Raw genomic sequence first — 10722 nt, 5'->3', positions numbered from 1 at the left:
GCATGTGCACACGTGTCATGGCACGTCCAGCTAGATTTGAGTAATGCTGACCAAACAACGCTGTTAGAATGCCAATAATTTATTTACCCAAGAAAGCCTCGACGAGCCTCAACAATATTTCAGGAGTAGCCTGAATTGAGATGTAGCAAATCCCTTTGGTGCATTGTTTAGCTACAGGTCGGAGGAAACCAGACTAACCAGATAAAACCCAGACATTCAAAACTTTTTTTTTACAATTTTTTATTTTACGAGGTAAGGGCCCACTGAGCTATATAGCTATTTTTCAGAAGCGATTTGGCCACAAATGATAGCGCAACAAAGTGGCTTATCGCGTGTAAATGTATTGTAGCCAAATACTCTAAATGCGTGTTGATTCTAAATGTGGAGGAAAAAAGCAGAGGAACTGGAGAAAAATACACATGACCACAGAGAGAACATGCAAACTCCAAATGTACAGGCATTAAGGTTGGGATTGAACCCACGACCTCCTGTATACCAGGCGAGGTAGTTAACATCTCGCCACCGCATCACCCTTGAGTATCACTCAAAAGAGTGTTACTCGCCACTACCATCTCCTGGCTACTACCTTGCAGCCCCTTGCCTAAAACACCTGGCAAGCCCTGGATTATACTTAGGTGGTCACCCACCCAATCCAGGCTCAGCACTGCTTAGCTTCTGAGATATGATGTGACTGGGCACATTCAGGTTGATTTGGTTGTATGTGCCTTTACATTGAGGTGCTTTACAGAAAATTCTCAATGAGAAGCCTCATTGAATAAAGGTTTGTTCAGAATAAGAATGTAAAGTCTCGTTGAGATGCCTCGCTGCAGCGCTTCATTGATAATACCCGATGAGTAACTTTAAATAGAAACCTTGAGTTGGTGCTGCAGAGTTTCTCCTCTCCTGTGTGGCATAGCCCAGGGCGTGAGTTCAGGTTAACCCTGCCCCTCTACCCATGTGGCTACTGCCCCGGACCTCCTGGCTCCTCGTGCTGCTCCTTGTGCTCCCATACTTCGTGCTGCTGCTGCTCCCTGTCTGTCCCGGAGCTGTGCTGCCGCACGTAGCACAGGTAGCAGGTCCACAAGAAGGCACAGACGCCCACAAACACTGAACGCGCGTACGGAGGCACCAGCGTGAAGTTGATGGTCTGCAGGACAGGGGACACGGCATCAGTAACAGCAGCTTGCAAACTTGGCCACCTAACAAACTAATTTCCTTATTCAGAAAAGCTTCACTGAGGAGGCCCGAATTCTTAGAGATGGCTCGGCTCAGGTTTGGGTTTGGCTCAAGGGAGCAAGTTAAAAACCCTAACACTCAACTTGAGCCAGCTCTGAGCATGATCCCAGCCGTACTTGGGATTTCCATCAGCTGAGCCGAGCCACGGCTGAGTGCATCACTCATGCGTCTTTGACAGCAAGTGAGAGGCTTAAACCCGAGCCGATTCTGAGTGTTGAGAGTCCAAACTAAAGCCGAGCCACGACTAAGATCATAGCTTTGACATTTTCAAAAGGATCCTGCATTAGCATGTTTGGCAACTTTATTTTTTTAAATAATGGTTAATATGCAGGATAAAACTAATGACCATGAAAACCCAGAGCATAGACACAAACAAGAGACATCTATTGACCCCTGAGAAAATCCGTAGCCATCGGCAGGACACATCGCTCGCCATTAGGGATGATGGCTGATTGTCAAGACCGGTGATGGAACGGGAACTCCAGAGGGTAACTGCCACGGAGACAATAGGATGAGACTGGCTCATTTGCAGGAGCTGGATGGATTGTTCCCTTACGAGACTGAGGTTTTGGCAATGACTTGGAGATGCCTTCATCCAGCAGCAGATAGATCATGGTTGATGATGATAATGAACACTCAAAAAAATTCAAACGGATGGGTGAATGAACATGCCGTACTGTGTAGAAAGCGTGGATCACAGGCATAGCCCACCACACCCAGCACACCTGATACATGTGTAGAGGAGTGAAATACGCGGTGTGCACAGTTAACCGAGGGTAACTGAGGGCAAACAGGTGCGCGTGTGCAACATGAGGTTGCACGGACAAACCGCCAGTTGTTAAGGGGCGAAGCAGGTACAAACTGGGTCGACCGGTTGTGTACGTTGAGACCGGAGGTGTTGCCAGGCAGATGGGAGATAAGGGTTGATTGATGGGCCGACAGGCGTCGGCCTGGCGAGAGCTTAAAGAGACGCATGAGAGGTCTCAGATAATTAGCAGAGGGATATAAGGGTGTGTGCGTGAGCGGAGAGGGAGTTGTTGCCGGGGTCGAAGAGTGACGACATCTCGCCTCTGCCCCTCCAGCCGTCAACTTGACCTCAACCCAGATGGGTGAGCGGGTCTTAGGTGCAGCGGTGGAGATGTAGAGTTGCTGTGTGTGGAGACGCTGTGTGCGGAGACGCTGAGAGCAGAGCTGCCAAGTGCAGGATAAGTGAGGTGGAAGGTAGATAGTGGGGAGAGGTTAAACATAATTGACCGTATAGATAGTTATAGGAGTGCCTACAACTGGTATAAGAATAAAGTGTAAACAGGTGGCTTGTTACAACGTGTCGGTGTGAGTAATGTTTTAAAAGACCCTACACATGTATCACGTTGCATCCTAACACTGCTTGCCGTCACCAACTGCCTCAAAACACAAAACTACACAGTAAGGCCAGTGGCTGTTAGAATTTTCCCTTGTTAACAGCAGTAGAAAGGGACTCAGTTGGTGACTCTTTAGAATTGGTGCATTATGAACAGGGAACATTTATAAAGATGTGATGCATTAGCAATTTTGAAGAACATGTAAACAATTTATACTGAGATAGTGGTGCTTTCCAAACGTGTGGTACCATGTGGGCTCCTTGGTATGTGTTTGTCAGGTATAAGTTACAGATGATGGTAAGAGGAGATGGTATTACCTGCATCGCCGACCAATAAACAACGCCTGTCTGCCAACAAGAAGAATAAGAAGATTGCATAAACGTTCATTTTACTGCAAAGACAAAGATTTCCCACACAGCCTCGTATACAGTTGGGGCAAGTGTGGTTCGTGACTTCACACGAGGAGCAGTGAACACGGTGTACGAACATAACTGGCCTGGTGGCTCAGCTGTAGCGTGGCTCGCAAATTAGGCGCGAGTTCCTCTGGAATCAATACAATGAGCACTACTGTGTAGAGAAGTCAGCAGTGGTTGCCCTATGCAGGGACTCACCCCCACCATAGGAATGTTGATTTTCCAGACTGGCTCACAGTTGTCAACGGGAGATGAGCACCGCTCGTTTGAGCAGCAGGACATCACTTTGACTTTGTGTATAAAGTCAGTGCGCACTTCTTCGTATTTGGAAAAAGCCATCCAGCCTTTGAACCTATTCTGTTCTTCACGATATATAGATTGGGCTAACAGGTAAATACGGGTCAAGGCTGACTGTGCCCACCTGTTTTTTTTCCCCCAAACATTTTGACTGCCCCTGCTATCGACTTCATTTAGCATAATCTGATCATTTCAACAAAAAGGAAATACAATGCTCGACTTGATTTGAAGCTTTCGTGACTGCAGGAATTAGTCTGGGTCTTTCGGTAAAGTCACGTAGAAAGAAAATACATTCAATAATAGAATACGACGTTTCGATTGCAATACAAGCAACCGTCATCATAGTAAGAATGAATGAGAAAACCTAGTAAACTTAGAAATATAATGCAATACAACACAGAGAGTCGGCTAACACAACAGTCAACACCCTAACTGGTTGATTACGTTCTTCCAAAGATTGCTAAATTTGAGAGGCAAAACACAGACACGGAGACACATAGACACACAAGCAGAGAGACATGTGTGCGTCCCTGTGTGTCTCTGTGTGTGTCTCTGCTGGTGTGTCGGTCTATGTGTTTACTAGGTTTGTTTTCTCATTCATTCTTACCTGCTGACGGTTGCTTGTGTAGCAATCGAAACGACGTATCCTATTATTTTATTTTTTTTCGTGACTTTACCGAAAGAACCAAAGAGTAATGCTCGACTGTTGAAAGACGTAATCGGTATCAAAAATGAAACATGGGTTGAAAGTTCTCTCTTTACAAATAAGCTTAGGCAGTGGGATTTTCATTTGGTGACCATGAACCATTGGTGTAAATTCCATTCTTTTGGCATGGACCAGTTTAACCATAGGAGCACTACTGGTGACCCCACAAATTTTTACCTATTTTATTGGCTCCGGAAGGATGAAGGGTTGATTAATTTGCTGACAGGAATTTGAACTCACGACCATGTAATTGGGTCAAATGCTCCGTGTTGCCATCTGGCCAGGTTATAACATCTCGTTATACTATACATATTAATGGCATTGTGATCACCAGAATTACTGTGGGATACTGGAGTAAATGTGCACACACTTGTGTTGATATGAAGCCGCGTGTGATTTAATTTGACATTTTCAACACCTTATAGGTTGGCCAAAACTTCTGCCTGAGGTCCTTATAAATGTCTGGCTTTCCTTCCAGCAGACTCATCCCTGCACACGAGACAAAAAAAAGATGTTGAAAGGTGTAGTCACTAGATAAGCAAGTCAAAGTGAAGGGCAGTATTCTTAGTCACAGCTCATCTCAAGCTTGATTCTGGCTCAAGTGAGCCGGTTCACGCCACGCTTAACTTGAGCTGGCTCCGCGCACAGCCGCAGCCGTGCCCAGAATGTTCATGAGCTCACCCTGAGCCGAGTCACGGCTGAGCGGCTCGCTCGTGCGTCTTTTAAATGTGGCTCAAGTCTGAGCTGAGCCGCATTAGAGGCCAAGCCAGAACCGAGCTGTGGCTAAGAAGACAGCCCAAAGTGTTTCAGCTCAAACTTGGAGCCAGCAGTGAAATAGTATCTGGGCAGAGGCAGTTGTCTTCACAGGAGACCACTGCAATAGTGATTGCACGCAGGATTAAACCGGTGATACTTAAGCAATTGCACTATTACTGATTGAAAACTCGCCAAACGTTTAACTTGTAAAGCATTTACTTACCGGGCGCGAGGTGACATGTTTTTTATCCACGACTTGAGTTTGTCAGAAGTCTGCCAGCGGTTGGGATAGACAGAATGCTTCCTTGGGAATGTAGAATCCTCACCATTGCCTCAGAGCTGCCAAACTACAATAAGTGGGGCAACTCTCTACAATAGTTCCAGAGCACACGGCCCTTGTCAGTTTTCCCCGTTGTTGGTGATCAAGACGCACGCACATTTCACCAATATTTGGACTAAAAACGTATTCAGTGACACACTGTGGCAGAAACTACGGGTGAATGCTTAGGGAGCAGAATACATGGTAAGCGGTTTCCGATGAATACCTAACCTAACCTATTTTTATTGTACCAGGTAAGGCCCACTGAGCTATATAACTATTTTACAGAAGTGACCTGGTGATCACAAACGATAGCTTAACAACGTGGCTTATGTGAAAATGTAAATAAGCCAAATACTCTAAATGCATGTTTTTAAATGTGGAGGGAAAAATCGGAGGACCCGGAGAAAAATCCACGCGACCACAGGGAGAACATGCAAACTCCAAATATACAGGCATCGTCAGGCTCAGGATCAAACCCACGACCTCCTATATACCAGGCGAGGGAGTTAACATCTTGCTACCGCGGCACCCCCAAATGCTTAGGGGATACAATTACATAGTAAGAAATTGCCATTCAATGTTCATCTCTTTCGATTAATATGTAGGGATTATCAATGAATGGAAAGCTTTTAATGATGAATGGTAAAGCAGTTACTAATCTTTCACCGGTTACTACCTGTGGATGCTGAGTGGGTAAAGGTGGATGCAGAAACTTCTACCACTGGCTTACAGCTGCCAATAGAGATGAGCAGGGAGACTGGCTCTCGAGCAGGGGTCGGCAACCTGCGGCTCCAGAGCGCATGTCGTGGCCCTTTTCTTTGTAAAAACTCAAACTTAAACATAATTAAAAGTAAATATAACTAAATTAATATGACAGGGAATGGGTCACTATGGGATGTCTTGATGACAACAAAATGTACAACAGTCAAACTACTAATATTCTTAGTTTTTTCGGTAAAGTCACGTTGAAGAGAAACAACAAAATAATAAAATATATATAAACCAATAAAAAAATTCTCACGACGTTTCGACCATAACTCAAACGGTCGTCTTCAGGTGTGATTGATTTTTTATTGTTATATATATTTTATTATTTTGTTGTTTCTCTTCAACGTGACTTTACCGAAAAAACTAAGAATATGAATTACTGCAGTCACGAAAGCTTTAAATCAAAAGTCAAACTACTGTTAAAGAGTAACTAAATTGGGACACAAACTAAATAGAAACATACTCAGTTTCTCATCTGTTGCATACCTGCTACTGTGTTTGTGTTCAAATTTCTCCGCGTGTGATGCGAATCTCGAACTATGTTAGTCAAAGACAAAAACACAAAACTTAATTCCTCCATCATAAAGGTTTTGGGGTTAGATCGCGTAAATATATAAATGTGTCGATAAAACCTGCCACCACCCGACACAGCCAACTAGTAAGGGTTGTCACGTAAACAGAACATGCCAATTCGTCACTAGTACAGCACACCGGTGTGTTGGAGAGCCAAGCCACAGCATTTACAATCTGAGTACGACGTTTCGCCAGTAATTACTTTTTACGTGATCTAACCCAAAAACCTCTATTATGGATATTGGTCGCAAAAGCCTACGTGTGGAAATGGCTCCTCCTCTTCTTCTTCGAAAGGTTGCCGACCCCTGGTCTAGTCGGACATCTCCGTGAGCTCTGTGAAGGGCGATGGAGAGGCACCCACCATCTATGTGTAAGCAAGGCGCCTCGATCGGACTCTTGGACTGAATGGCAGTGACCGGTGAGGGCTTCCTGGTGAACGCTAAACGTTAATCTGTGAATTCTCCATCGTTTCTGGTCAATACAAAGCAGTTGCCTGCAAATCTTTTCGCGGTGAGAAAGGTACGCCTTCAGCAGTCGGCACTTGTGAACTGGAGACCGTTACCGGGGAAGTGGTCAACAGTTAATGATGAAGACTGGGGAATGCTTTCTCGTTAGCAAGTCGTTATCGCCAGGGGTGGGCATATACACTTCTATGGATCTTTAGGACGTTCAATTTAAAGATTTGTTTATATAACACCAGACATTAATAAACAGACATTCAACGCATTTCCTCAGTCATTATTCATGAATGCCAATGTCTGGTGTGTCAAGGAAGGGCTTTCGCCTGACAAAGGCGAAGCGGGTACCAGTGAAGAAGGCCGAGATGGTGATGGGCCCGGCCACCGTCTGATCCGCCAGCACCTTGACCACCACTGCCCGCGCCGCACTCCCCGGAATCGCCCTCTCCAGGCCCCGCAGCCACACGTAGTTGAAGTTGCCGTGGAACGTGAGGCCCAGCAGCGCAGCCCGTGCCGTGCGGGCCCTGTCAGGGTGATGGGGGGGACGCTGGTGGTGGCTGGGAGGCGGTGGGGGTCTCATGAATCTCTGCTGGACCGCGTCGGCACCGGCGAAGAGGATCCCAAAGGCGGCCACGCTGCTCAGCCACGAATGCCTCCTCACCCACGTGGCGATCGTGTTCATGGCAGCGCCGCGCACTGCTTGCGTCCTTCTGCCTCCGCGAGATCCCGAGGAGTCGCCACAATTAGTCGGCTTGTGAGTAGCGGAACACTCCGCAATCACTGAAGGCTCGCGCGTCCGTAGAACGTGCTCGTGCCCTCCTGCACTGGCGGCCCTCTAATCTTCGACTTGTCTTTGTTCTTGGCGAGAGAGAATCATTGTTTCTCTTCGAGCCTCGCACTTTGTGCGATGTATGTGTATAGAGTGAGCCCTATACGGGTTTAGCTGTCGTGTGAATTCCTGTTGTTTTAGTCCTACCTTGACCTACACTCATTAGAGTTGGCACCTATATCTCGGGATCACTCCAATGTATGCCTTAGCCACTTTACACTCACTGCTGCAACTCCACGCTGTGATGCCAGCAGCAGTGACGAGGAGCGTTCTGCCGCTATATATAGCTGTAGCTGGAATTTGCGAGTGTGGTGCCTTTCCTCAGCACTGCTGAATGGATCGATTGTGTGTGTGTGTGCACAGCTGTTATCTTAACCAAAGAGTTACATATTAGAATGCAGAGCGAAGCGGCAGTCCGTGGATGAGGGGAGAGGAGACCCACTGAAGGTTTGGGATGGTGCGCGTGTGCGCGTGTATCGAGGGCGGTGGCGCAGTGATTAGCGCGCTGCGATACATACCCAGCCACCCAATTTCGATTCCCGTTCATGGCCAACATAGGTGACGATAATCTGAACCGGTCCTGTGTCTCCTCTAGATCGACTCGGTCTCAAGTGAGTAACTGGTGCGGAGTCTAAATATCAGCACTGGGGAGACAAAGGTGGCCTTGCGTGGTGCTGGCCATCTACGCCTTTGTGTGCCGCGCTGGCCTTCATAGGTGCTCGCTAACAACACTTTCCCCAACAGTCTTAAGGCTACACGGGGGATCTTTTTCTGTGTGTGTGCACGTGTGAGTGAAAGAGGTTTTGCTGACATCGCAGGAAGCAGCAGCAGGAATACTGAGTAGGAATTCGGACCCTGCGTTCGCCCTTCACCCCCTTCGCCCCCCGTCCTCCGCTACTCATCCCAACCCCCAGTGGTGCAGGAGGGCTGCCTCTTGGCTACATAGCAGAAGATAGAGCCTGATCTCCACACCAGCTGCTACCCCGCACTTCAAGGTTGAAGATCCTGATGAAAATCTGTTTCCCAACGAATACATTGCTCCACTCAGTGTTTTGTATTCACGTAAAACATTGAAAGGACGAATAAAGAATGAACACTTTTTAACGTTTTCCATTTAAATAACAGCTCTGCACGCTTGGGGGCCGTCCATAAATGACGTCACGCGATTTTGGACGAATTTTTACCCCCCCCCCCTTCACACGGCGTCACAAAAAGTCAGACCCCCCTCAAATATGACGTCACAAAGCTCCCCCCCTCCCAAAAAAAATACTTCAAATCGCTTTAAACTGTTGTAGTACGTATTTAATGTGGCGCTACACTCTTGATGTCGTAGGAGAAAACATTTATTAAAAAGTCTATTAAGTAGAACGTGTTGTCTATATTTATTTAAAGTTACGCATTTTGATGTGACGTCACGTTTCTCAACCCCCCCCCATCGTCACACATGGTCAAAAATGTCTGACCCCCCCTAAGTGCGTGACGTCATTTATGGACGGCCCCTTATGTATGTACGGGCAGACCTTGCAAAGCGCTCTAGATGCGCTCATGGAGAAGTGAGCGCGAATCAAATCGGTGCTAAAAGGGGTAATATTCCATAATATATTAATGGGGATGCGTTCCCGTATATGCAATGAGGGGTATCGGTAATAGCGCTAAAAATAATACAGATCATCATCATCATTACGATCCATGGGCAGATAGCCCGTAGGTATCCACTACACATTTCTTCATTTGTTTCCGATTTCCTCTCTCTCGTGCTGTTTATGCTCAAGTAGTTGCCACATCTTTCTGGCACTAATCTCTGATGTCGTCGTCGTCAAGCCATTCTCTGTGAGGTCTTCCTCTCTTTCTGGCTCCTTACATTTTTCCGGACAACACACTTTTAATTTTCCTGTTGTTGTCCATCCTACACGTGTCCAAATTGTGACAGTTTCCTTCTCATCACTGCCTGCATCATCAGGTTGTCTTCTTCTAAGTGCAACTGTTTTCTCACTTCTACGTTGGTCACTCTTTGGGTAAAATTTAGATCCATTATCCTTCTATGGCAATTCATTTCGAATGCTAATATCCTATCTCTGTCAGTCTTTTTCAATATTCAAATCTCACAGGCACATAAAGCTGTACTGAACACGCATATTCTAAAGATGTTCAGTTTTGTCTTGTAGCTGATTTGCTTGTTCCTCCAGATGTTATTGAATCCTGCCATTACCCATTTTGCATTTGCAATCCTCACTCTTCTATCTTCCGTGCAGTCGTTGTCCCATGTCAGTAGACTTCCCAAGTATACACATTCCTTTACATTCACAATCTTACTGCTTTCTAGTATTACTTCTTTCTCAATGTCCTCCCTTGTGAACACCATCGTCTTTGTCGTTTCCACGTTAATCCTCAGCCCTGCATCCTTTCCTGACTTATTAACCGTATGAACACTTTCCTGCAGTACTACACAGCTTTAATTCCCTCAGATCTACGTCGTTGGCAAATCTCAGGTTCATCTTCTTTGGTTCTTTCGGTAAAGTCACGTAGAATGAGAATAAAATAATAAATTGATAAAATAAAATAACAATAATATTCTGTGAGAATATTATTCTGTGAGAATATTATTGTGTTATTTTATTTTATCAATTTATTATTTTATTCTCATTCTACGTGACTTTACCGAAAGAACCAAAGAAGATGAATCATTGCAGTCACGAAAGCTTTAAATCGAAATTTAAATCTCAGGTTATTTAGTCTTTCTCCTTGCACAGATATTCATGTGCCGTTGTCCTGAACAGTAAATATTATTTAATTAATACAAATTATAATTTATAAGAACATCACTAATTATTATGTTCTGTACTCACAAGTGCATTCTACTGTACAGTAAATCCCCGTTTAGCATGCGTTCACTCTTCGAGTTTTGGTTTGTATTACGCGTATTTTCTTTGATGGATGGATTTTCGTGTGATGCACACCGTGCCCGCTATCGCCAGAGGCGCTTATCAACAATTTTCCTCGACC

General features: G+C 45.6%; 1 protein-coding gene across 1 annotated transcript; it reads right to left on the bottom strand.

Moving 5' to 3' along the window:
• Positions 1–63: 63 nt before the first annotated feature.
• MPV17L (MPV17 mitochondrial inner membrane protein like) lies at positions 64–8439 on the bottom strand. Its single transcript, XM_032967340.2, has 4 exons — positions 7239–8439; positions 4432–4502; positions 2915–2944; positions 64–1147 (listed from the first exon to the last, which is right to left on the bottom strand). Exons 1-4 carry the CDS (start codon positions 7570–7572, stop codon positions 962–964), a joined length of 621 nt encoding a protein of 206 aa, XP_032823231.1. The 5' UTR covers positions 7573–8439; the 3' UTR covers positions 64–961.
• Positions 8440–10722: the final 2283 nt, after the last annotated feature.

The sequence above is a fragment of the Petromyzon marinus genome, chromosome 37, assembly GCF_048934315.1.
Source record: "Petromyzon marinus isolate PM22_M1 ecotype Great Lakes invasive population chromosome 37, UKy_Petmar_22M1.pri1.0, whole genome shotgun sequence".
Classification (NCBI taxonomy): Eukaryota; Metazoa; Chordata; class Hyperoartia; order Petromyzontiformes; family Petromyzontidae; genus Petromyzon; species Petromyzon marinus.
Note: the sequence above shows the minus strand (reverse complement) of the source record. Positions and strands in the feature narration are given on the sequence as shown.

What these genes read in the sequence shown, in the direction of transcription:
- MPV17L (XM_032967340.2), bottom strand. Translation starts at nt 7,572, where the DNA reads ATGAACACGATCGCCACGTGGGTGAGGAGGCATTCGTGGCTGAGCAGC. An exon ending in CATCTCGGCCTTCTTCACTG is followed by an intron (nt 4,503 to 7,238) that starts GTACCCGCTTCG and finishes TCTCGTGTGCAG; the next exon opens with GGATGAGTCTGCTGGAAGGA. An exon ending in TTTATTGGTCGGCGATGCAG is followed by an intron (nt 1,148 to 2,914) that starts GTAATACCATCT and finishes CCTGTCCTGCAG; the next exon opens with ACCATCAACTTCACGCTGGT.